Source organism: Lemur catta, chromosome 19 (assembly GCF_020740605.2).
Source record: "Lemur catta isolate mLemCat1 chromosome 19, mLemCat1.pri, whole genome shotgun sequence".
Taxonomy (NCBI): domain Eukaryota; kingdom Metazoa; phylum Chordata; class Mammalia; order Primates; family Lemuridae; genus Lemur; species Lemur catta.
The window spans coordinates 4,651,208-4,678,312 of record NC_059146.1 but is presented as its reverse complement, the minus strand read 5'-3'; the positions used below and the strand labels follow the sequence as shown (position 1 = coordinate 4,678,312).

Here is a 27,105-nt window from a genome sequence, read left to right as displayed (position 1 = left end):
GGAACATCAGGCAGCTGTCTCAGGGCAGGAGCTCATGGGGCCTTTCAGACGAAATGCCGCGTGGCTCTTGCGTGACTTGCTTTGGCATAAGGCTCAAAGAGCAGCGCTGTGCCGGGGAAACCGTTCCACACATGTGTCTGTGCTTTGTGCCCCTGGCGTGCTGAACAAGAGCATTCAGAGCCAGCAGTGCCCAAGGAGACCTGATTCATCTCGTGCCCAGTGAAATACGGCTCCCTGAACCATCTGCGGGCCTGGTTTCTTTGGCCAGCAATGCCCCAGCTCTGGCCACCAGTTGTTCTTTTCCCAGTGCTAAGCTCTTTTCCTCCTCCTGACTCTACTACCTCACTCCAGGCCTGCTAGAGTCCTCTTGCAAGGAATCAGCGTGGGCTAGGACTAAACCGAGGGCCAGGACACTCGGCTCTGTCCTGTAGCCTGCTTCTCATTGGCTGCGTGAACGCAAGCTAATTCCTCAGTATCTTTGGGCTTTGGTTTTCCTCGTATGGAAGTTGAAGGGACTACACTCAAATTTTTGAAAAATAATCTGCTTCTGGATTGAAGGATGGATGGATGAGCAGATAGATAAGTGAGCCATTTTTTAATCTGTAAACAAACCATTTCCTTTAAGAAGATGAAAGGAGAAAAAAAATCAGTCACAGCATAACAAAAAACAAAAACAAAGAAGCCATGGATTTAGTCAAAGGCATGAACAGTTTTGAACAGCTGTTTTTTCGTGCAGTCTTAAACGAAATGATGACCCTCTCAGCAAGCCTAGTCTGCCGGAAAAGTTGGTTGTTCGGAGTCAATTTTGCAGGAAAGGGAGAAGCGAGCATCTTCCCTAGCAGGACTGAGAGTCCCTGGCCACACCAACCGGCAAAGGCAAGGCCAGCAGGCCAAACTGATGGGACGTGACTGTGGCGACAATTCAGGTTTCCTTGGAAACTGACATCCTAGGCCATCTTTAAGGTGCACCAGATTGAAGATGTTGTCATTAGACCAGTTTCTCGGAATTGTCTCTGGCTTATGTGTAACGTCAGAAACTGCTCAATACTTTTCGTCAAGAGTCAGAGTTCAGGTCGATAAAAGGGTCTTTGAGGCTCACCACACCTTATCTCCACCACAAAACAGTAACCAGAGACATTGACACAAGGATTTCATTTATCGTACTTTGTTTAAGTGTGGTATTCTTTTTAAAGTGCAGTTTGTTCTGGAAGAGATACTAGCCATTTAAAGAGGGGGAAAAAAGAGAGAGTTTTTAATATGGAAGATTCATTTTTGGAAGCTTCAGCTATTTCATGAGTAACAGCCATGAAGGGGTCTCTTTAAGCTCTACCAAACCTTCAAGCCAGCCTCATGAGACCCCCCAAGTGGCTACATTGTGACCTTCCTTGGTAAAAACAAAAAATATTTAAGAGTGTATGGTACAATTAATTGCATTGGTATAAAATATTAATATTACATATCAAAACATTACTTTGACCTAAAAGTTCATTTTTTTTCTAATTAACAAAAAAAAATTAATGCATTTTCATAGGGCCCTAAAAGTAGTGTGGGCCCAAGGCACTGTGAATTTTGTGAGTAACAGATAAGTCAGCGCTGTGGTCACAGTCCTCCCTTAAGTCTGCCCGAGACAGGATCACAGCTCACCATCAGGGGAGCATCGGGTATTTTTCTTCCCTGGAGTAGTCCTTGTGACCATCCACGAAGCACGAAGCAGTCCACACAGCTACTGAGGAGCTATTTGGATTGGTTCCGAGGGAGCAGATCAGGAGAGAGAATTAGATTCATACCAGGTGGGTGCAGGAGTCTCCTGGATTAAAAGCCTCATATCCCGTAGGAGCTAATTTCTCTGTAACAGCTCCAGAGGCCTAACTTCCAGCATTCCTCCAAGGGACATGCCCAATTATTATTCAAGAGTATCATACTCAGAGAAGCCCAGAGCTCTGACCTTCCATCAAATATTTATAGTTCTCCCAGTTTAACGCAACTTACCAACCAGGGGTCATTTTTGTCATCAGCAATCTTGCCTGGCTGCATAGTTTGACATTCTTCCTTTATCAGGTTTCCAGGGAAACAGAGCTAGAAAGTTAACCAGAGGTCAAATGCTTATGGAGAAGGGAAAAAGGTTTTAGTAATCCTTTGTCCAAAGCATACAGCTTGCCGGTTGTTAAGGAAATAATTACATTAATGCTTCAATCCAGACTTTAGCAGTGTGTCTAAAGCAGAGACCGTGTATGTGTTCCCCAAACTCCACTTCCTTTTCTTCCAGGACACACGGTCCACGTTTTCCAGATTCCCTTGCAGGTAAATGTGGGTGACTAATTCTGGCCCATGAGCTGTGGTAGAAGTGATACATATCACTTTCAGGCTGGGCCTGTAAATCTCTGGAGATTCTCCGTACGCTCTCTCTTTCCTCTTCTTCTGAGAGTCTTCAGTGTAGGATTCTAATGCCCTAGGTCATGGTGGAGCCACTAAATGGCAGGAACCTGGGTCTCTGAATGACTGTTTAGGGCCTAGATCCCCTACTGCCAACCCAAACTGGGTATGGTACACGCACAAAATAAATGACCAGCAAGAAAAGGAAAGCACAGACTTGTCCGAGTTTTTAATTCCTCTCCCAACCCCCCAAAATGTGAACTGGCAGAGAGTGTTTGATCAGGAAAAAAGCCACTTCCAAAGCAGTTCATTCAAGTGAGGTTTCAATGACACCATTTGAGGCACAAAATGATCCAAACTGAGTGGCCAAGAGGAAGGAGCCAAAGGTTCTTATCATGAAAGCCTTAAGTGGAAAAAATTCTTTGTTAAGAAAGCAAAAGACACGTACTGCTTTACACCTGAGAAAGGTTTTCCCAACTTGTGCTCTCTAAATAACAACAACGTTATTTAGTTGTTTTGTACTTAGTTTTTATAATAGAGAATTTAGAGGGTTTTTTTCCTGTGCACTATTTAAGTGGGAAAACCTATCAACTTCTCTTAAAACTAATAATATATCATTTAATATGCTTTTGGTCACAAGTAAAAACAGAAAAAGAAAAAAGCTCTAAGTGGCTTGAATAAGAAAGGTAATTTACTGGATCCTCTGTGACTTTAAAGTCCCAAGGAGAGACAGCTGCTTGCATGGCCGGGGTGATGGTGGCAGGAAGAGCAGCTAAGCCGGTTCTTGCTCTGTCTTCCTGTCTCCCTCGAGTCCCCCCTGTTGACAGACTAACAGAGTGGCTGGCAAAGCCCCCGTGTGGTGTGCGGGGGCTCAGTCCAGCCTCCAGACCTGAGCCTCGAATGGAGAGTTCGGAGCGAGAGACAATAATAGCTTAACAACTATCACAGTTCCATAGAAAGTGCTATTTCAAAATTGTTGTTATATGAAAAGATAATCAGAGAGAACATAGCCAAAAAATGTAAGAAATGAGTATAATAAAGACATGTCAGACAGTTTATTAGTAAAAACATTTAAGTTATTTTTCTGGATTATATGATTTGCTTACTATCTGTTACTTTTCTATACTTTAAACTGTGATTTCTTTTCTCATTCTAAATAAAAGACAAAAGGTTTCCAACCTTCCCCAATAACACAAAGCCCCAGGAATGAAGGTGTCCAGGGAACAGCACTTCCAAACCTCCGCTCTGCCCAAGGGGAAGCCAGGTCAGCGGGCATTTTTCTCCGGGTGCCTCATTCCCCAAAGCTTACCCCAAGTGGAGTAAGGGACATCCTAGTGTCCCTGCCTTCCCTGACTCCTCTGAACCTCCTTCTCTCCCCTCTCGTCCCCGTCTACACTGGGGCCTCTGGAGCCCAGAGAACGCGTCACACTGGGGACACTGTGCCCTGCACAGAGGAGAGGCAGAGCACGTTTAGCTCGATGACAGAACCACCCTTGTGCTGTGTCTGAGCTCCTTGCAGAACCACTACGCTTCCCTCTTACACAAGGTGTACTCTATGAGTGCAACGACCTTTTTATTTTTTGTAGGTTGAGGGATATATTTTCTCCTCTCTTAAATATGACAGCCTATCTGTTTCTATGACAGCCTCTGTGATTCTGCTTAAAGTTATTTTATGTCACCAGTTTTGTATATAGGCTGATAGAACAAACAACTGTAAGCTCTCGGAAGGAAGGAATGACATTTTATGTGTTTATATGCCCTTCGTGCTTTGCATCAGAATTTCAATCAGTTTTTCAGTATCAGAGATCTGAAAGATAGTGGCTTAAACATACGAGGCTTTATGTGGTCAGATAGGGAGGTCCTGACTTCTCCCATCCAGGTTATCGTTACAGCAGCCCTACCAACCAGGGTCCCGCCAGCTCTCTGCTTCACCCTCTCTATAGATTGGCCCTGCCTTCCAACGTGGCTGCTGCAGCTCCAGCCACCACTTCCACATTCCAGGGAGCAGAACAGAGAAATGGGAGGAGAGTATACCCTTCCATTTTAGTAATAAAAAGGAGAGTTCTGAAAGTCCCACTTTACCCTTCTCTTTGCATCTCATGCCCAGACTCTAGTTATGTGCTTACACCCAGCTGCAGGGAAGGCTGGAGAATGTGGTCTTTCAGCCAGTTGATAACGTGCCTGGCTGAAAACTGGGATCTACTACTAAGGAAGCGGCCACTTAATATTTGATGATAATGCTGGTGAGGTAGCAGAGTACTGGCCAAACAACTTCTCCTCGGGGAGAAGCTTTAAAGAGATTAAAGTTTAAAAGAATAAATGTCCAGAAAGGCTAAGATGACAAAAGAGCTCTCAAGACAATTTACTCAGAGAAGAGTATTTTTAGAATTCAGAGGCCACTCCATGGCCTTTTTCTTTTAACATTTAAAATAATATTTATGGAATTATTTTATGAGTCCAGAAGTAGACCTGTTAATTTTGGAAAATTTGGAAAAAAGAAAAGAAATGTGTCCTACTTCCTGAACCTAGAGATAACCCTAATTAACATTTTGGTGTGCTTTACCCCATTTTTTTTCCATGCATAAATAATTAATGTTTAACAAATGAAAAGTGATCTTTCTTGCTGTTTGTAGTGGTGTTTTAAACTGTGCTTTTAAAAAAAGGAATGCAGTGAACAGTTTTCCTCTTACTTTTGTCTCTGGTCTGGGCTCGCACCCCATGTTCACTGCTGATGGTAGTTGCTGTGTATTTCACCAATTACACGCTTGCATTTTCCCCCTGCCACTTTTTACAGAAGTGCCAGCCCACCATACGTGTGTCCCTCACCTTGCTTTTTCACTCCCACGCTGTTCTGCACCGTGTTTTCTGCCATGCAAGCACAGGGCATCCTCTTTCATAGCGCTCCTCCTCCCTGCCGATGTAGCCATTTATCAAACACTCTCTACTGGTGGGCATTGAGTGGTTTCTAATCTTTTGTTATTACAGACAATAAACAGCCTTGTATGGATCTTATCTGCATACATGCATATATCCAAGGAATGAATTACTAGAAGTAGGATCACTGGGTCAAGTGCATTTATAGTTTTGAGAGGTATGGCCAAATTGCTCTCTACATTGATCAACTCTCTACCAGCAATGTATGAGAGGGCCTGTTACCCCATGGCCTCATCAAAAGAGTATATTTTCAAACTTTTGGAGCTTTGCCAGTCTGATACATTAAAAAAAATAAATTGTCTTGGCATAGCTTTAATTTGAATTTCTCTTATTATGAGCAAGGTTGATCCCTAGCTTTAAAAACATTCCTGTCTTATCAGTGTTTCTGTTCCTTGCTTTGCCCTTCGTGACCATTTAACCATGAGATCTCTGGGCACACAATGGTCTGTTTGACTAATAAACACAAATGGGGTGGAATCCCCAACTAAAGCTAGCGGCTGCTTTCCCTGCATTTATCCCTGAAGAAGATACCAGCTATACTCCTGCTGGTTATGATTTTGATGGTCATACCTTGCTTTATTTCTAAGATACTTTAAGTCAGAAAATTGGAACGAAGGAAAAGTTAAAGAGTGACTGTAAGAAAGGCAAGCTGAAGCCAGGGATGAGGACAGTACACTAATATCCTTGACAGTTGCTACCGGCAAGTAACATCTTCGGTCAATCAAAGAGAGAAACGGGGTTCCAGACAGAGTATGCCTCCACAGTGCCCTGGTAGAGCCTGGCTTTTCTGAGGCTTTACTAGAACAGAGGGTGATTGAGGGGAGACATTCCTGCTTCCCTGGCCCTTCGTGCGCCAGACTCAGTGCCGGGTGTCACTGCAACAGATGTGGCAGCCACAGGACGCGGAGGAAGGTCATCCAGCTAATGGGAAAAAAGGCAGAGGAAGAACTGAGTAGCAAGAACTGAAGAGAGAGGTGGGGAGAGATAGCTCAGAAAGTGCAGTGGGCGATAAGGCAGCCGCCTCGGCATCTAACACCATTTATCAAACTACAGGAGTTGTTGCAAACTGACATCACCCTAGTTCTACTGAAATCCTTACATTGCCATGTAGCCTGCTTGCTGCCCGACCTCGGTCAATTCCTCGTTGTCATCGTAGCTGCTTTTACCAGCCAAGTCGTACCTGGGGGTTGGGCTCTGGAGCAGGAGGGATTGCTCTAAGCATGGATGCTGACAGCAGCACGCTATAACTAAACATTCGCGTTCCTTGCATGGGGGAGCATAATTCTAAGAATGTTTAGGAAAAACTAGAGACCATCTTCATGTCTGTACCAAATGACGGTGCTTTGCCTTCATGCATAAAGTCGTCACTTTAAATCTAGATTGGAAAGTTAGTCATAATACGATCGTGGCTCTGGGAGGAGATATTTGCTTGTAAAAGGGAGGATGAGAAGCAGAAAAAAAGTGCTACAGCACTGGGGTGAAAGTTTATCAAAAAGCCCAGTGTTGTTATATTGTCTTTTCTCACACATACACACACACACACACACACACACAGCGCCATTGCTCAGTACCAAAACAAAATTGCTTTGCTTCCTTTGGTGCAGATAAAGCTGTCCTCTCTCCAGACAAAGCAAACAAACCCTGTTACTTACAGCACAATATTTTGTCTTTCCAGGCATCCTATAAGCCACTGCTGAAGCAGATTGTGGAGGAAATATTTAATCCCGAGAGGCCAGATCCTGTCGATATTGAACACATGTCTTCAGGCCTCACTGATCTCCTTAAAACTGGATTCAGCATGTTCATGAAGGTAAAGTAACCATGAAGAGGTAATCCTGAGCGTAAGAACGTTCTCTTCGCCAGGCATGAAAATGCCGCACCCTGTTAACCTGGCCAACACCATGCAGATAACAGTCAGTATTTTGGCTCTTCTAAAATTGGGGCAAGTTTTATTTACCTTTGGGTGCTAAGCAGCCTGACCATCTAGCTTCAGACAGGTTCTTCTGACCTGAGCCCTGTAATCTTTTCTGATTAGGAGGAGGACACAGCCCTCCAGGACAGCACGATTGAAAACTTCTCCTCCGGCCCATGTTTTCACTTAACATGAATCCATATACTACTAACCAGTCTTGGTGATAGATAGTCCTTTGCTCTTAATTCTAGAACTTACTGTGTAGGATCATGAGCAACTCTGCTCAGTCCTATGACTACCGTCACCCCAAAACTCACTTGGAAATGACTTTGGTTTTAGACCAGCTGACTCAAGTGCTAGAATTTCTCTGGCTCATATCTGGGGTGGGTCAAAATGACTGAACAGCCCCTTGAAGTAGGGATGAAAGGAGGAAAAAGTACACAAATGGGATCTATTTTTAACACACTGTAGAGTTTCTAAATTTAAAAGGATCTAAATAAGATTACAGGCTGACCTCTCAGTCTGTGTCAGGATTTCAGTTGTAATAACTCTTGGAAATAACAGAATGTTTTGCCAGCTTCAAAGCATCTTTGAAATCATGAATTAATCTGCATGGGAAATCTGGCCTTTCAGAATTCAATAAATGCATATTCCAGGAAAACTCGTCCACTCCCAAAGCCAGAGGACAGACGCCAGACAGTCAGACTCGAAACCGAGTGAACGGGCTGGACGGACATGCAGGGTCTCCTTCCCACTGGTCTCAATTATCCCCGGCTTCTGTTGCAATGCCTGGCTGGCGAGTTTCCCTTCTATGTTTTTTTCGATAAAGCAATGCAGATCAGCTTCTTTAAAGTGTCCAAGGGCTCCTGCGCTGAGTGCGAATCCGCAGTTGCCAGTGGCTCCCCGTCCTGGGTAGCCCTTCATGGTGGCCAGTTGGTTCAGAAACTTCCAGACTATACCTGGTTTCCAAGCTTTTCCACTTGCACACTCTCAAGGAAGCTTTATTCCCAAGCTTGAACTTAGCCCTGAAGAGAGACTAAAATAACAAGTGTGGACTTCCAGGTCCTGGTCAGTAAGGTCTGAGGATGGCCTGGTCACCCACGGGTCCTTTCCCATTTGTGGCCAGGGGAGCAAATGAAGGCTCGATCCCGCTGCACTTGAAGAGGTGCAGTGCAGGGGAGGGGAGGCCCCGACTCTGCTCTTTATCCAAAGGTGTTCCAGAAAAACAACTGATATCTTAGCAGAAGGTTCCTGTGATCAAATGTTTTGGAATCACTGGGTTAAACAACAAATTTAATTGTTTCTTTGTAGTCCAACCTCACAGCACCTCTAGCATGCTAATGGACTTTGCAACTCTTCCAGCCGAGAATGTAGAATGTATTATGGATATTATGGAATATAGTCATGTCATGTGGGGACTATCCACTTGCATTTTCTGTCACTGTTTCATGAAAGGAGGAGATGTCACATTTTTAATTTACTCTTGTAAACACCGCAGAGTGTTTTCCACCTCTCTGCCTGCTCCACTGTCCCCAAGCGGCTTTGCCTAGCCAGCCCTGCTGCTGTGTTTCTCCCCATTCCCGCCCGAGTGCGGCTCGTGAAGAAATGCTGCAGCAGCCTGCGGCTCATCTCAAAGGGAGGTTTCCAAGAAATGGATTTGAGAAACAGGAATCTGCGATCTCCCAGCAGCTGTCAGATCCATTCCTCCACCTCCAGCTGTGCGGCGGGGGCGGGGCCTGGGCTCTCAGTGGCCAGGACATGTCATCTGTGCACAGGGTGCGGGGAGAGCCCAGTGGGCCGGCAACAAAGCCCTCTCCCTCCTCAGCCCCCCAAGGAGAGCCCAGTGGGCCGGCCCAGCCAGGCCCGTGGGCCTTTTCACGCGGCCCAAGCTTTCTCCCAGCATGGCAGCTGCATCCCAAGGGCAAGTGTCCTAAGAGAAAGCACCAGGTGTGAAGTGTCTTGAATTTTATGACCTAGCCTCAGAGGTCACATAGCATCACTTCCCCAGCACTGTCCTCTATCTGTTGAGGCCGTCACAAATGCCCACCCAGGTTGAAGGGGAGGAGACATACACTCTTCCTCTTGAAAAGGGACCAGGAGCAGGAGGAGCAGAAGATACCGTCATGGCCACTTTTAGAAGATACAGTCTCCACCTAAATACATGCTGGGCTGTCCAGCTGGGCAGGGGCAGTGTTTGGCTGATCCTAGAAGTCTTCCCTCCAATCTAGAGGATGGAAAAATCATTCATACTTCTGATTTCAAAATAAGTGAGCCCAGAAACGTTTTGATAATGAAAGGCCTGCTTGCTGTTTGTCAGTAATGTTTTTTAATAACGTAATCTAAAAAAAGTACTTGCTGATAAGAAGCTGAGTTGCAGAACTTTCCTCTCCCAAGTTTGCTCCATCAAGGCCTGTAAGGGAAACCAGACAAGTTGGAGAGAAGGGCAGGTATACCCACTAGATCATTCTTCCTGCAGTTCTGAGAAAGTGTTTCAAGTCAGCTTGCTGCACTTCTCAACCAGAGGATAGACTTGTGGTTAGCCACATAAAGCTGCCGGCTTCAAAGCGCAGTGTGTGCAGCCCACGAGGGGTGGCCCTGTTGAACTGGGGAGAAGCAACGTTGGCAGAACCTGACATTCTTCAAGCAGCCAAGTCTTCTCTCCAAAATCCTTGCTCCTGGAGCACCTTGAGCTCCTTGGAGGAAAGCTTGATAGTGATCTAATAAATAAATCAAAACATACCTTACCCCTCTCACTAGAATGTTAATTTAATTGAAAACTAGCATGTCTAATAGGCAGCACTTTTAAAGTGCATTTCTGGAATTTGTGGTTTGGATTTCAGCCTTCTGAAAATAATACATTTTATATCTACTCCATGTGTTTGGACCTCAACTTGTTTTGACTAAAGGACATGATTTGTCAAGATGTTTCCTCTGCTAGAGTTGGCATGAGCTCGGTGGGTTTTATCTAATAAAACTGCATGAGGCCCCTTTTACCTCCTTTTATGTGTGCTCTTTAAGAAGTTCTTTTTTGCTGTTCCATTTCTTATATGGCCATGCTTAGTTGGAAAAAAATGAAAAATTTATGAAAAAGACTCACAGAAGATACAATGCTTGTGTCTGGGCCCCTTCTCTGAGTTGACAGGAGAGCTCCCTTGCCTTCTGTGGCAACAGAAAGAAGCCCACGAGGAGAGATGAAGCAACTGCCCAGGCAGGCTCCGAAAAGCTGGTGGGGGTGAGGGAGTAACAGTTGAAACTCTTTCAATTGGAATTAAGATGCCAACAAGTTGTGATCACTGAAAGAAAGGATAATTTATTATGATGACCAAGGGGTGGCTCAGGGAACCCAGGGGCAGCCATGCCGCGGGCCTCAGGAAGGACTGGAAGTAAGAACTGGGAGGCCATCAAGAACCCAGAGAGTTCCATGAGACTCACTCTGCCATGCGGGTGCTGGGAACAGTGCCCGGCACATTGTAGCCGCTCAGTAAACATTAGTTACATGAACGGCCGAGTAGCTATGCCGCAGCTTTCGGTTCTCAACAGCCCAGCTTTGACTGAGCCTCGTCTATCTTGAATCAAGCCTGATTCTCAGGGCGGGGTTTCTAGTTGGCCCAGCCGGGGTCAGGGGCCATTCCAGGACCGATCGACAGTGGCAGAAGAGCAGGATCACATTGTAACGACACGCCTGCGAGGAACCCATCCTGTGACCACGTATGTGGACAGGGGACACTGTTGGCTTGTGGGTGGGACAGGGACCTACAGAGGCATCTATAGCAGGGGTAAAGGATGCTTCGGGATGAAGGGCAGAATGATAGGCTTTAGGTGAAGTTTGGTGTCAGATCCTTGGACGCTGAGAGCTAGGCGTGCCTTGCAGGTCATCTATTCCAACTCGTCGTAATATGAATTGTGAGAAATTATGAGAAAAACGAGAGTCAGAGAGCGGAACTGTTGGCTTAGGTTCATTAACTTAACAGCATTTCTGACAGGAGGAAAACATCTCAGCATTCAAGTGTGTTGATTAAATGAGTACAGTTCCTCTTTGCAACACTATTTATAACCACTGTTTATATTTTCTTCTTCTCAATCAGCTCCATCCTATGCGGCAGGGTTTGATTTTGGTCTAACACTAAACATGATTCGTAAGTTCTAGTGAAATGGATCTTGGTACAAACCATTAAACAAAAACAAAAACTTGATTTTGGCAGTCTGTATATCGCATCCGACAGTGAGCAATTGTTGAGAGACTCCTTTGTATGCCAGTCACCGTTGCAGATAAGGAAGATATAGATACCTACCCCGCCTGCCATGGCATAGCTTATATCAGGTAGCTTCCAGTGTGTTAGGTAGGTAGATAATAAAATTGAGGATTGCAGGGAGAAGAGGGAAGCGTTAGCTATGAGGTATGGGAGCACAGCGGAGTAGCATCCCAGAGGAGTGGGGTTTTGTCAGCCCAGGAGGAGCTGGGACGCGGTGATGAAATGGCATGGTACGTTGAGGGCATGAGAGGTAGTTCCACATGGCTGGAGCTAAGAGTGACGTGTAGGGAGCAGAAGAATGTGAAGTCAGAGATAAGCAGAAGTGGGATCCAAAGGCTAGAGCTTTGAAATTTGACCCCAGACACTGTGCTGCATGGAATAGTTTTCAGGAATACATAACCAGCTTGCATTTTGTGAGCACTGCCCCTGCGGCAGGGAGAGGGGCGGAACGGGAGCCAGACTGGTGTGGGGAGGGAAGGCGAAGGTGAGAGTGTGAGGTCAGGCCGGGCCGAGGGCATGAGGGGCAGAGAAGCCGTGCTGGGGGAGCCCCTGGGGCTGCTGACTGCATGCGGTGGGAAATGAGAGGAGGTTGTCTAGGGTCATTCCCTCGGCTGGGGTGGCAGGATGACAGGATGACAGTGTTAACAGTGTCTCTGGTGGAAGCAGAAATGGAGAAGAAGGTAACTGGCATTTCAGGCTTGCTGAGACAGCTCTGTAGCTCGCAGAGCCCAGGCCACCAGGAGTGATCGGGGCCATGGGTGTGTGTCAGGCATTGAACTATGGGGTAGGACCTCCCAAGGAAGGTGTTGGGAGCAGGGCAGGGCCAGAGCCAGAGCAGTCAGGAACACGGCAAGATATGGAGCAAGAGGAGCCCCTAGGAAGTGTCCAGGGAGGGAGGAGAGCGACCCCAGGCACTTAGGAGGCTGGGGCGGGAGCTTCCGGAATGAGGATGGCGTCAACCCAGCAGCAGAGGGGCCCTGGCAGCGTGGGAACCTTCAGCAGTGTGATTCAGTGTAAGGAAAAATAGGTCCCACAGGTTCTGGTGATCGGCTGATGTTTCTAAAGAACTACAAGTACAGAGTTTTAAGAGATGAAAGCTAGCATTAAATAAAAATGCTCTTGGTTTGAAGAAGTTGTTTCTAAATGGCAGTACGTGGACTCGAGGTGGACCAATTCCAGCTCTGCAGCGAGACGGACTGGGATCTCAGCCTCAGCCCTACAGCTTGCTGGTTTGGTCATTTTGGACAAGTTGTTTTACCTCTTTAAGCCCCGGTGTCTCTGTGTTTAAGACGGGCCTTCCAGCTGCTTCCTAGAGTCTAGGGATGGCGTGAGGCAAGGCGTGGCGCCCTCCTGTCTCGGTTTCCCTCCGCGGCGCTTACCGCCTTCCTCCCTTACCAGCTGCCTGACTCATTGACTGGCTCTCGTTCTCCCCTGACTGAAATATCAGCTCTGTGACAGCAGGGATGCTTCTGTTTGGTTCCCTGCTGGATCCCTGAATCCCTGATGCCGGGAGCAGCATCTGGCCTCATTGTAGTTGCTCAATAAGTATTTGTTGAGTGGATGAACCGATGAACACAGAGCACAGTGTTGGATGAGGTGTCCAGGGGCAGCGGCAGTGCTGCCAGTAATTCCTGTCACGAGAAAAGCCACTACCAAGGGCCGTCTTCAAAGTTAGTGTTGGTGTTTCCTGGACCCCTAAGGGCTGTGGCACTTTCTCCCTTCTACAAGGCCCTGCCCAGGGCTGGAGAACAGACATCTGACCCCTGCCTGTTCTAGGGACAAGTGCGTCATAGTGAAGAGAAACGGTGGAGGGGAGGAATCAGCAGGAAGGTTCCCAGAACTCCTGGAGAGCCCCGAGAAACCAGAAGCAGCAAAAACCCTTCTCTTGACACCCCGAGCGATAGAAGTCAACCGGGACAGAGGGAGCTGTCTCGGGGGCCCACACCTGTAGAGCGAGCGGTCCTGCAGCCTCGGCTGCAAAGACTGGGCTGGAAACCGTCTTCTCCACCAGCAAAGGTTTAGAAAATAAAAGAAAGAGCAATGACTCAAACTTGCTTTATTAATCTGCACATTTGCGATGGCAGAAATTATGCTTCAATCTTTCATCTTCACAGTGCCTCATACCATGAACTAACATGCAAACACGACCCAGTCATGTATGGCTGATTATAAGGAATGTGTTACTCTGGTGGAAAAGACTGGAAAGATTCCACTTCCCCATAGCCTGCTGGCTTGACAGGCTCCAAAAGGAAAGTCTGGTATCAAAACATAAATCTAAACAGAAACCAAAATAGCAAACACCAACATGCATTAATTGGACCCATTTATTTGAACCTAAATCAACATTGCCTGCACTCCTTAGCTCCGGGGTATTGTTCTTTGTTGTTGCTGTTTGTCTTTTTCCCCCCCTTTTCATCTTTCAATACATCCCTCCATGATTCTCACAATGTACTTCGGATTCCAGACTCTCTTATGGAAAGCATATGTCTTTGGGAACATATTGTACCACGTTGAAGTTCTGCAGCCAGTTTATTTGTGTTCCAGGGTTAAGTAGAAACAACAATTGTTTGGATGGCTAGAAGGAACCTCGGGGTTACTCAGCCAGAACTAAGGGTAAAGCAAAGGGAGCGTTTCTAACAGATTTCTAAGAAAAGAAGGGCATCTCCTGCTAACCTGTGGATCTGATTCAATAACATTTACTGAACTTTGCTGTGTGCTAATTCCTATGCTCAGTGCCTAAAATGCCAAAATAAATGTGCTTGTTCCCTGCCCGCCAGGAGCTGACAGTCTAGGAGAGGAGGTGGCAATTGGCTCAGGGCAGCCGTCCTGGTGGGCAAGGCTGGGACAAAAGAGTCTGCCAGATTCCAGTCACGGGGCAGGAGTTGAGACATCTTTAGGGAGAACTTGGCAGCTTTCAGAAGGGACTAGGAGGGAGGGAGGCAGAGGAGACAAGATACTCTACACAGAGGAAACTATAAAAGCTGCATTAAACAATGTGCTGCAGATAATGTCCGAACAGCTTGATGACCAGAGCGTCGCGGGCACAGGTGCCTGTGGACACAGGTCTTTGCTATTGATATGGAAAATCTCCCAGCTATATAGTTGAGCAAAAAAAAAATCAAAGTATAATATATAGAATGTTGGAAGTCAAGATGATCATTACCCCTGAGGTGGTGGGGACAAGAGCAGGGCATGAGAGGGTCTCCAGGGTGCTGGTCACATGGGTTTGTTTACTTTGTGAAAATTAATCGTAGTGTACACTGGTGACATGCATATGTTCAGTAAAGTGTTGCATGTTTAACAAATGTTCAGAAAAACAAATACCATGCATTTGGGCATGGCACAAATCATTGTGAATGGCTCCAGGAAATGGTGTATGTGAAGAGGTGAAAATAGAGACATAAACCAAAGCCACGTTGTAAGAGCCTTATATACTGAATTGAGGAGTTTGAACTTGATCCTCAGCACTATGAGACTCCACACAGAGAATCCAGGCATGCGATGGAGCTGCGAGGTGTTTGAGAGTTTCGCCTCTGGAGTTTGGCCCCCGGCCCCGTGATTTAGTGACTGTGTGTGAACTTCAATCTCTTCATCTGCAAAATACACTCATAATTTTGTTTTCCTTCTAAGGCTATTTTGAGAATTAAATAAGATAATGCACAAAAATATTTAGTACAGTACTCACTGCATTCAATAATAAATATGTGTATGTTAGAAAGCTTGCTATGCAGAAATGAGGAGAATGGACGGGGGTGGCCAGACTGGGAGGGGAACACGGTGTCCTGGCTGGGCCTCTCCCCACCGCCAGGGACTGCTTGTCTCCCGAACTTGACTCACAGCCTTTCTCTTGGCCCACTGCTCATCTGGCCAACTCCGGCTTCCAGATACAGCTCACAGCATACTGTCTTCAGGACCCCACCCCCTGTCCCCTCGTGTCCCCGTTGCTAAGTTTAGTTATTGGCCTTTTGCATTTCTAAGATATTAATTACTGTGAGTCGTCCTTCTCTTAACATATGACAATACTTTGCCTCGCTGGTGAAATCGTAAGGAGTCAGGAGGGATTCTCCACACCTGTGCAGGTTCCTCGCAGCGTAAAGCACTCTGCCAGGCCGATTCGAAGATGTTAAGGGCTGTAAGTCTGTACTAGACCCTAAGCGACTGCAGAGTGGGCCCTGGTCTCTTTCATCTTTGTACACCCCTCTGCCACCACCTCCCAAGAGCTTTAACTATTCATTACTTACACAGACATTTACTGAGCACCTCTTGTGTACCAGAAATTGCACTAGGTAAGCCAGGACTTCAGCAGTGAGCCGCAGCCAAGGTCTCGGCCTCACGGAGTTCGTGCTCAGCAGAGGAGGCAGCCGAGGAGCACACGGCGAGACCACAGGCCTTGCAGGAAATACACAGAGCTGTGCAGCAGAGAAGGGGAAATGTTTATGCCGAGACCTGAAGAAGAGTAAGGAAGGCATAAGTTGTCCCTTAGCCTTTTCTTTTTAAGTAGCTCCTGTTCCTTTAACTTTTCTTTTAATAAAGTCTTTCTTTAAAGGGATATAATCAGGTGATATGTTGTGCATTTTCCTGGTCAGTGAGTTCACAAACCACCAGCACATCTGCCAGCTAACAACTCACAGTCTCTCTAAGAGCTGTCTCCCCTGCGTTATGGGGTCGCAGCCCTGGGTCCCCTGCGGTACAGTGAAGACGGTGCCCAGCCGTGCCCGGCCTCACCTGCGCCCTGTTCTGTTTTGCAGGTGAGCAGGCCCCATCCCAGCGACCACCCGGTCCTGATCCTCTTCGTGGTGGGCGGAGTCACAGCCTCCGAAGCCAAAATGGTCAAAGACCTCGTGGCGTCCCTGAAGCCAGGAACCCAGGTACTGAGTCCCTGGTGACATGAGCAAGAGCCCAGTGGCAGCAGTGGAAAGAGCAGGCGAGGGCCCTCCACACTGGGGTCCCATGCCCCTCCCCGGGCCTGCACCCCACCCCCCACCCCTCCCGGCTGCCTTCTCTCCCCTGCGGCTGCTGTCTCCCATTCTACCACTGGCCCAGGGCCAGACCCCACCCGACACGCCCTGCAGTGCCTTGTCCCCAGTGGTGGAGGACGGGGTCACTTTGCTAAGGTCCATCATGACAGGTTAAGTCCCCTGACACCAAGCAAATGAGCCCTAAATGGAAACTCTGTTCTTTGCAAAATAAACTTCTTTCCAAGTGGGGGCGGGGGGGGTTGGGGGGGCTTTCCTTTTACTGTCCGCTCCTACCCTGGGCCCCCAGGGCTCAGGTGCTGGTCATCCCTGTTCCTGATTCCTGAAGGGCATGTATTTTCTGGCGTCCAATCAGTGCTTAATTACTTGAGTCTTGATGCTTTCCAGCCTTCAAATAATTGGAGGATGACTCCGAGGACCACCTCCCAGCTACAGCCTTAGAGGGCAGGGCCAGGGAAGCTTGGGAAGGGACGTTGTCAAAACAGCGACCGGGGGGTGTCTTTGTCCTTTATACCTGCTGCCCAGTCCCCACGCAAGAAAGCTGGCCCTGTGGCCAAGAACACACCTTTCAATTGTACAAGCCTGAGTTCTAATCCTACCTCTGTCTTTGCTTAGCCAGGTGACCTGGGGGAGAACAGCCCGCAGATTCCTCGTTCAGGGAATGGGCCGGGGTGGCCGTGATTCTCAGGTCAGGTGCGGTTTGAGGATGTGCTTCATAGCACCACGTGCCTGGCTCTCAACTCCCAGTCAGTGGTGGCCCCAGTCGTCACAGGCGTCTCTGAGCAGTCACCCCAGAGCTCTGCAGCAGGGCCCCAGGAGAGAGCCCGCAGGGGAGGGAGAACCCTGGAAGCTCTTGCTTTCGTGGGCTCCCGAAACCAGCCGAGCTGGGGAAGTGAGGGCGGGTAGTTTATGCAAGTGAGGGGGTCAGAAAAGAAAGGCAGTGAAGGGAGAAAAGCCAGGGAGGGGCGCCCTGTGGTCCCCAGGAGCTGGTATTGCATGCTTCGGAACTGTCATGCAGGAGGACAGGGAGCCCGGGACACCTTCCCCTCCACTCTGATCCCTCCTGCTTGCGGCTTCCCTCGGGGGGCCTTGTCTTCCCAGCACCGGGAGGGTACAGCTTTGTGCCACGGCTGTGTGCAGCGGAGTAGCTTTTGCAAAAAGCAAAACAGGTGCGGTGCTTCCGGTGGGACACTGGCTAGCGCAAGGGACTGCCCACCTCCACCGCCCAGAAATCTGGCAGGTGGAGGGCAGTGGACTCCAGCCCCGCCTGGCTGCTGTTGCCTTCGTCTGCCACCTCTACCCTCTGCTGTACGGGTCCACACAGCCGGCCCTGGGAGGCCCCGTCCTTCCCTTCTGTGACGTCCTACCTGTTGCTTCAAGCCCCTCCTGAGTCTCTGCTCATGTCCAAATCTCATACTGGGCAGTGCAGCCTTGGGCTGCTCCCCAGCTGCCCCGTATCTGCTGGCCTGGTCTCCTCAACAAATATGGTTTCCTTGGGGACAGAGGCTGGGGCTTCCCAGGCCTGAGCACATGGCTGGCTCTCAGTAAGCCTCGACTCCAAGAGCACGGGCTTGGCGGGAGCAGTCTGTGTGGTTGCAGTGTCTGGGCTACCAGACGCAGTCGAGAAGGCCTGGTCCCTGTTTGTCTCCAGACATGCAGCTGAGGAATGGCACCTGGGTATCTAGGGAGCTACAGTAGGTTCTTGAGCAGAGGAGTGACCAGTCTTTGGCTATGGCTATTTCTGCTATTGCGCTCACCTGTTATGGTCACAGCTGGTGAAATTTCTGATAAATCAGTAAATTCTGCCTCATTTAACGCCCTCTCTGTCAGCCGTGTTCAGGTTCTGTTTAATGACCGACTGCCTTTTTGAGCAAGACTTTTTATCAGAAAGCACACCACTTGTCAATGTCCCTAAAACGGTGAGCCAAACTCTTAGCTCCTCAGAACAGGGATGCACTGTAACAGCCCGACAGACATGTTAATCCCTGCTCTAAAAGGATAAAATGCAGACGTTTTCAAAGCTGTGTGACCTGAGTTTGACAACAGAGACCCGGAATCCACCGTGGCTTTGCTGCCATGTGACCCTGTGCTCAGTCAGCTGCAGAGAGGCTTCCCAAAGAATTTGGGGCTCACGGTTCAGCCTTGAGGCTGCTGGTCCCCTGTGTGAAAAGCTCCCCTGAAGAGTTAACAGGTCCTCGGAGGATTCCAAAGGCAGCAGGGAAACAGGAGGCATCATTTAGCGTCTGCCCTTCACCTCCCAGTTTTTGCAAGGGGCTGGATTACCTGGCTGTTTGCTGGAGGGACACCTGCCGGGGAGGAGCTCCCTTTCTTAGACCGTGACAGACTCGCAGCTGCCCCGGCCCAGGGCTGACTGCAGGTCTGAGACGCGTCAGTGTCCCGCTCTGAGAGCACAGTGGAGATGGTGCCTCGCTGCCAGAGCCATGCACGCGCATTAGTGCCATCGTCAGCTCAGACTCAGACTTCTGTTGGAGAACACGTATGACCTCGTGAAGGGACTAGTTTCCATGGGCTCTATGCCCAACAGACCATCTAAGACACGTCTGGCCACCAAGAGAGTGACTCTCACGTAATCTTGGATGTAAACAGCGATGATGCACGTAGCTAGTGCTGCTACTCTGTCGTAGCATCCAGACGTCTCCGGGGATGAGGTTCCACCCGCCCCCACTGCAGCCTTCCTGAGTCTCGGGAGGCTTCACTCTGAGCGCTGACAAAAGTCTCCTCTGGATGAAACCCAGCTCTGCCTCCTTGGCTGCCATTCATCGGTGCTGGTTCCAGCCCTGGGGCCACACAGAACTTTACAGCAAACGAGGTTCATCCCTCTTCCGCATAACAATCCTGCAGACATACGAAGATAGCTCCCGCGTCCTCCCCGCAGGTCTCTCTCCTCCAAACTGAGTATCTGTGGTTCCTAGAGCTTCCCCACGCCCACCCTGTGACATGGACCTGAGTCCCCTGACGACTGTGGTGGCTGTCCTCATGTCCCCCTCTCTTGTACTCCATTGGAGCTGAAAGGCAAGCCTCGGTGTGGACTGATCGGTAGACAGGAATTGGGGTCACCTCCTCAGCCCTACCACAGCCTACAAGGCCACACGGGACCCCACCCCCGCCCACCTTTGGGGCTGCTTTTCTGGCCACTCTCCTTGCTGATGGCCTTCCAGCCATGGGCCCGTGCGTTTTTTGACTCTTGTATTCCCAGCACCTCAGTCAGGGTCTGCCTCTTAGTGGGTGCTCACGAATGTTCACTGAATGTCCAATACTAAACACCAGGAACTTAACTTGCATCATTGCAGCGTAAGCGAGAAGTAAATTTTCTGGAAAAGACCACACAAACCCCACCAACCTATGGATTGATACTGAGATTACAGGCGACTAAACCACTTTGTCTTTCGTATCTATTGCTGTTATTCCATGTCTTCCCTGCTCTACTTCTGTGTGGGTGCTTTCTGAACCCAAGTACAGAACTTACAGTCCTGCCTATTAAGCTGGATTAACTGATGATTCAACAAGCATTTATTGAGAATCTACTCTGTGCCAAGCACTGTTCTCGGTGCTAAGGACAGAGCAGCGGCCAAGCTAGACACATTCTGATTTCATGGCACTTACACTCTGCCAGGCAGTGACTCACAATAGATATGGAAACGTCAGCTCAGGGGAGGCAGACTGCAGACGTAGCTGGTGCTGTGGTGGGAGAAGCCAGGAGGAGGAGGTTTCTCTATGGCACAGAGTCCTCATGGAGAAGGCCTGGGACCTGAGATTGGAAACGCATTCAGGGATCAGCTAATAGAATCCATTTAAGGCAGCTGCAGAAATGAACTCTCTTTCACAAAAAACGGCAAGGATAGCACGGAGCATAGGAAAGGAGAAACCACATTCCCACCTGCTGGTGCCTTGAGGCTGCTGTACTCTCACACGGGCACGTGTTCTCCTCTCCCGCTGCCCGTGGCTGCCGGGGGTGTGCTGGTGGAGACAGGGCAAGGTGGAGAAGGTTCTCTTTCCTAACCACAAAAATAGGATCAAGAGGGCAACTCCCCACCCCAACTCCAACCAGCCATGAGCACCCGGCAGGACACTTTCCAGGCTTCCCTGTGCCCGACGCCAGCCTCCCTCCTCACTCATGCCTGGTGTGGGACTCTGTGGCCACACAGCCCGGGCCAGCTGAACTCTGGTAGCTGGAGGGTAGCCCAGAGGCCAGCAGAAGCCTGTGATTGTGAGAAGAAAATAACAGGGAGGGCCCTCCCGGAAAATACAGGGCGTGGCCGGCTCAGGACAAAGGGGAAGGCCCAGTGGGCAGGCTGACCCTCCGTCCACTGCTTTTCATAGACAGGCGCATGCCTGTCGTCTATCCACGCTTCCATGCACTTCCACATTTCTGGCATTGAATATTTAGTGAGGACATAATTTTTAAAAAGTAGATGCAGAAATATGCTCTTACACACATAGTTTTGTACACAACTCTAGAGGTTCGGGGATCCCTAAATCCTGGCTCTGAAACCTGCCCCCAGGTTATTCTAAAATTGATGGGAGAGGAGTTGAGTGGCTTTAACAAAACACCAGAAAAGACAAAAGTGAAAAGATGACCTAAAATCTCACACCCCCTGTTCTTCTGCGGCTACGTAAAGGCAGGTCAGACGGTTCGCAAGTGATCAGTAAAGCAAATCCATCGTCCCCCTGGTGGAGCAGTGCAGACCTCTCGTGTCTAACACGGGTGCGTGTGCACTGCGGCTCGTGGGCAAGAGGGGTCAGATAGTGCCTCCCGCATGCTCTGTGCTCAAAGATCAGCTCATGGCAAGGAGGAATATGCACGACGGTGCCTGTGCATTTGTGGGTTACTTTGGGGAAGAATCTCCCAAATTTGGAAGAAAAAGGGAGAAAAAAACGTACCCCTTGCTCCTTTGGATTTTCGGTGTTAGAAATCAGCGGGTCATGGAATCTAACTCCCGGACTGCCCCGCTTCCCCGTGCTCAGCAGAAATAGAACAGGAGGACGCTGGCACCTACAAATTACAGCGACGGCCGGAGAAGCGGAAAGGCCGGAGCGCTGGGTCCCTGCCAAGGGCCGGGCAGCTCGCGGAGTTCAGGGCAGGCCAGAGAACACACCCTGAGCAGTCCCTCTCCCGGCTGGGGACAGCGCCCGTCCCGCTGGTGGGACTTGGTTCCTCGGCACTCGTGGCCCCTGTCTCGCCGTAGGCCGGCGAGTTTCTCTAAGGCGAGGTTTCCGCTTTGACCCGGAGGCCCGTCCTTGACAAATGAGCTGCGTCTTCAAATTCTCCCTGATGGGACCGCACACCCCGCGGGCATGTCGCTGGTGTCCCCTGTCACCTGAGGAAGCCCCGTTCTCTGAAAGGACTTCTCTCCTGCTTAATTTGCCCACTGTCACAAGTTTAAGGACTGTGTTTAAAAAGTATAAATTTCATACCTGATAGGGCAATTTCAGACCCTGTTGAGCATTCTCTTTTTCATCTTTGAGTGTCTTTTTTCTTTCCTCATTTGGGGTCCACGTTGTGGAATTTCAAGGACTATTTTAGCCAAATAATGCAGAAATGCCCTTAGCTGAATGGGCCAAAAAATTCTGAAAATGCTCAAAAGCAGTCTGAATACCAAAGGATGCCTGAGATGTGAAAATACTTAAAGACTACCACCACTTACAGTGTATAGGAAAGGCCAGCAGTGTGATCCTGCTTGCTCTTCAATACAGGAACTTTAGACACATAGGTTTTTCATCCAATCGAGAGGAAACAGATTCACCCGGAGCTACTGGACCGTCTTTTACTAGAGCTGCCTTGAATGCAAACGTCCTGCCTCCTTGCTGTCTTATTGTTTTTGTTCACTTAATCATTCGCTAATTCACCAAATCGAAGACCTGCTATGTATGGGGCACTGTGCTGAGAAACAAGGAGACTCGGTTAAGGACACAGGGAATGCGGCGAGGACCAGGCAGCCTGGGGAACACGCAGGCTGGGGACGGGTGGTCTGGGAAGGCTGCCTGGAGGTGGGGATGCCTGGGCAGGTTGTTGGAGGGCGACAGAGAGGTCTTTAGGCAGAGTGGGGAAATGCGCGTTCCAGACAAAGCAGCGTCCCGAAGCGCCAGGTGGGAAACTGTGGTCGGTCGGTCGTCTAGGGTGGCTGGAATGTGGGACTGAGGGAGTGGGGCGTGGCGCCGTGCTAAGCAGCAAGCGGATTCTCAAAGTCCTGTAAGGCTCTCCCCGAGGGCCGGCTCAGCCCTTAGCCAGGAGTAATGCGGCCAGATTCACCCTGGGGGGACGTGGCGCTGGCAGCTCGCCCTGCCCGGCGGTGGCCCGGCATCTGCTGTGACTTGTGTGCAGGGAGTGCGGCCGGGGATGAGGGCTGAGGGCAGAGATGATGAAGGAGACAAGAGCAGCTACCATTTTAAGCCTTTCTGGAGCCTGTCCCTGTGTTAAATATTTTACAAAGATGTTCCTACTTGATCCTCATCATAATCCCGGGAGGTGGGTATCATTATTCCCACTTTACAGATGAGGAAACTGAGGCTCAGCATGGTTAAGCAACTTCCTCAGTGTCATCCATCTGGCAAGTGGCCCAGCTGGGATCCAACTCGGATTGGATGCTCCTAAACCTATGCTTTTTAGCCACTCCCCTTTCCAGAAGAATCCTTGGCCTCTGCTCTGCTTTCTCCCCTCCGCGGAGGCCCCTGACCTACTTCAGGAGCTGCCGCTTGCTCTGTCTGTTTCTTCTCACCGTCCGCAGAGCAGGCCCCGGACGGCCTCTGCTCCAGCCCTTACGACCCTGCAGGCTGATACTGTTAATACCCGCTCGTTTGCACGTGAGGAGCCTGGCCGTGGTGGTAACCGGGTCCACAGTCTCCGCCAGCCGTGGCTGGAAGCCCGGATGCCACCTGAGCGTGACAGGTTCCTTGGGCTCGGTTACTGCTGCTCTGGAAGTGTCGCCATCAGCTGAGTCCGTAGCCTTCTCTCTCCAGTTCCTCAAACCTGCCGGGGAGACTTAGCACCCTGGAGACTCACTCCAGCCCTCCGCCCGCCCCCGCCTCAGCCAGGGGGGGATCCACCGCATTCGCGTTGGAACCGAGGCCCGCAGGGCTGGCAGCGTGGTGGCCACTGGCAGGCCACAGGGGAGGAGAGGGCCCTTCGCCTCTACTGCCTCAGAAGAGTCTGCTTCCAAAGAGTGTGTGTATATTTTTAAATATCTGAATAAGGGCTTCTTAACTGTGGTCTGAGAATCCCTAGGAGTCCATGAACCACCCCTAAAACCATACTCAAAAGCTTGTGTATTTGAATATATATATATATTTTATTTTTTTTTCCTAGAGAGTTCTTAGCTTTCATAAGATTCAAAAGGAGGTCTATGACCAGTCACAAAACCACAACAAAATGGCAGCCAACAGTTGGTGAGCACTTGCCGTGCTGTAGGGACACGATCTCATGTCATCCTCGCTACAGAGCCTCAAGCTTAGGGCTGTGATTCCCATCCTTGGACAGATGTGGCAAAGGAGGCTCCGAGTTCTGTCAGTTCCTGGAGGGCTTCCAGCCGATCAGCCGTGGAGCTGGGGTCTCCCCGGGGTCTGCTGGTGGCACTGGCCCGAGACCCACCATTCTCAACCACCTCCTAGGTTTGGTGCAGAAGATTTGGAGTAAATGGGGACCTTCCCAGAGCCACACGCTTAGATGGCGTGGGAACCCTGTGCGGACGTTCAGGGGTGCTGACGCTCACTCGCGGTTCTCACACTCTCCTTACTCGGCTTTCAAGAAAAAATGTGAAATACAGATTTCAGTGGGTTTTTTTTCCCCTGCCAAAAATATGAGTTGGCTGACATTAACCATATATTTTTTTAAGACAATTCTCTTTCAAGAACAAGTAAAATAGATGCTTCGAAAGACTAATTTCTTTAACAGAAAACTTTTTCATAAAGTTGCTGAAAAGTTATTTCTTTAACAACAACAAGATTATAAAATGCTTCCTTCTCTCCTCTCCTCCCTTCACTTTGGCCCTTCCACTCTTCCCCTGCATTGGCACGGAGGCTCTTTATTTCTCGCCAATGAGCGAGTTGAAGTGGGAGTTGGTTAATTCACTAATGTGATTACCCCTGGGGCAACTTTGGGGTGCAGGTGGGGATGGTAAAGTCTGCAGGCCAACTGCACCCCGCCAAAAAGCGCAGGCGGCAGTCACGCCGCTGGCCTTAGGGGTCCCCGTCCCAGGCGTCGTGGGCTGTGGCATTCTGACTCCAGGACTGCCTCTTCGTTTCCCATAGTCACCTCCTCACCTACGGGGTGTACAGCCAGCCCCTCCCGGTGCAGAACCTCACTGGGCCCCTAAAAAGCCCATCACACCCCAGCCCCGCCCGGGGATCAAGCTCTCCCGGTGCCGTAGGGAGAAATCTGCCCCAGAACACAATGCAAACCGAGGGAAGCAGGAAGGGTCACCACAGCAAGACGCCGGAAGGGCCCAAACCCATGTGCACTAGGGGAGCAAAGCAGCCCTGCCGGACCCTCGGTGACGGAGGAGTGCGGTGCTGGGACGCGGCCGCCAGCCTGCCTGCTTGGAGATCATTACTCAGCCTCTTCCTCTATGTCTTGGGACAAGTTGCTTAACCTTTCTGTACTTTATTTTCTTCCTCTTTGAAATAGTAGTCGTAAATGTACCTATTTCGTAAGGTCGTTATAAGGATTACATGGATATGAAATGAAATAATCCTCAGAACCTGGCACATCATAAAAACTAGTAAATATTAGCTGCTATCAACGTCATCCTCATCGTTGTCACAGATTGAATTGTGTGCCCTCTTAAAAGATGTGGAAGCCCTAACGCCACCCCGGCCCGTACCTGTGAATGTGACCTTATTTGGAAATAGGATCTTTGCAGGTGATGTCTTTGGTGTGGACTCCAATCCAGTACGACTGTGTCCGTATGTACAAGAAGGGGAAACTTGGACATGGTGACAGACGCTGGTAGAGGGAGGACAGTGTGAAGACACAGGGACGCTAGGAGAAGGGCATGGAACGGACTGTCCTTCACAGCCCTCAGGAGGAACCAACCCTGTCCACACCTTGATCTTGAACTTCTAGCTTCCAGAACCGTGAGACAATAGGTGTCTGTTGTTTAATGCACCAGTTTGTGGCACTGGGACACTAATGCAGTCATCATCACCACCAATAACATCCACCTCTCGGCTGTGCCTTCTCGGGCTCCCTGGAGGAGCAAGGGGCTCCCTGGAAGGGGGAGACACCTCCACGTTGAGGTCACATCACTGCACCGCAGAGCGAGAGTATGATGCAGTTCAGTCCTGCAGCAAGGTGGTGGCTGGGCGCAGCCTCCCAAGTGCACAGTGTTGGTCTCAGCCATTCTCAGTGCCCCATTGTTAAAGGTTCAGTAGACCCAGCCCAGCTGTCCTGCAGACCATCCTTCCCAGACTGTGCACCCCTCCTTCCAGGACACTAGCGTCAGGTGACATTCAGCTGGCTGCCTGCTGCCTTTGCTTCGCGGTGCTCCAGGGCGTGCCCTCCCCCAAAGAAATCTGTTGCATTTTGTTTCTCATCATCCAATAACCTGGGATTGGCTTCCCTAACTGCCTGTGGTGTGTCTGTCCCCTCCTGTCGTTAGGTAATTGTGCTGTCCACACGACTCCTGAAGCCACTTAACATTCCTGAGCTGTTATTTGCAACCGATCGACTGCATCCAGACCTTGGCATCTGAGCACCAGCTAAGAAGACCAGACCCACCCACGCTGGAAACACCAGTCGGATTGTCTGTCATTGTTCCCGATGTGCCTCCAAAACCAATTGCGGGTATGACTGAATTTTGCCCAAAGCATCCTGATAACCACACAGCGAGGTACTTCACTTGAATTTCTGTGATTCCTAAAAAAAGTGTTTTTTTCATTTTCCTAAATGTGTCAAGCTGTCTTTCAGCTGGTTTAATTAGTGATAATTTGCATTCTTACTTAACCCTCCCTATGTGATTTTCCTGATTCCACCTGCAAGTTCATTAATTCTAAATAAAAGCCTGTTGGCAGGTGTTGGTAGATTATAAGTCTTTTGGTTTGAAGTTGCTCAAGAAGTTATACATGCTTTAGAATGATGAGTGTGAGGAAAGTTTGATGTTCCTTAAGATTATATAACTGAGGAGGGAACGTTGCAAATAGGGTGTGAGGCTCTCTCTTGATCTGGAACATTTCTGAAAAGGCAGGGCAGGGAGGGGTGGCGGCCGGGGCAGCGCTGGTGTCTGTGTGTGTTGCAAATCATTGCGCCACGGCAAAGGGCTGCGTTGTCCCGGCTGGCTCAGGGGGCAGGTCTGCTTGGAACGGCAGTGGGACAGAGGTGGACTGGAAGGCTGTCTTCGCCTGTAAATGGTCTCCTCCTCTCCAAGGAAGGGCCCCAGTGCAAGATATCTGGTCCCAGGAGTCTAAATTGGCAACCTCTGTGGACTCAGTGATTTCGAGTTTCTGTTGAAATATAAAGCTTTCTTTTCTGTAAGCTTAACGTTTCCTTCTGACCATAGCAGGAAAACCTAGACCCACCTAGTGAAACTATATAAGAACTCCTGGGAAAAAAATGAACTGCTTAGAACCCACATATTTGTAGCTGTGTGGTTGCTGGAAATTTCTGGCATCTCTAAAAGATACAATAAAGAGGTAAAATTGAAAA

At 49.3% G+C, this 27,105-nt stretch overlaps 1 protein-coding gene across 1 annotated transcript in view; it reads left to right on the top strand.

Moving 5' to 3' along the window:
* The window catches only part of SCFD2 (sec1 family domain containing 2), a 269,076-nt gene extending 241,971 nt beyond the window's left edge, over nucleotides 1–27,105 (top strand). The window contains exons 7-9 of the mRNA XM_045533014.1: nucleotides 6,983–7,117; nucleotides 16,221–16,340; nucleotides 26,063–27,105. Of these exons, the coding sequence (XP_045388970.1) occupies nucleotides 6,983–7,117; nucleotides 16,221–16,340; nucleotides 26,063–26,155 (348 nt within the window). The 3' untranslated portion in view covers nucleotides 26,156–27,105. The remainder of the gene's footprint in view (nucleotides 1–6,982; nucleotides 7,118–16,220; nucleotides 16,341–26,062) is intronic.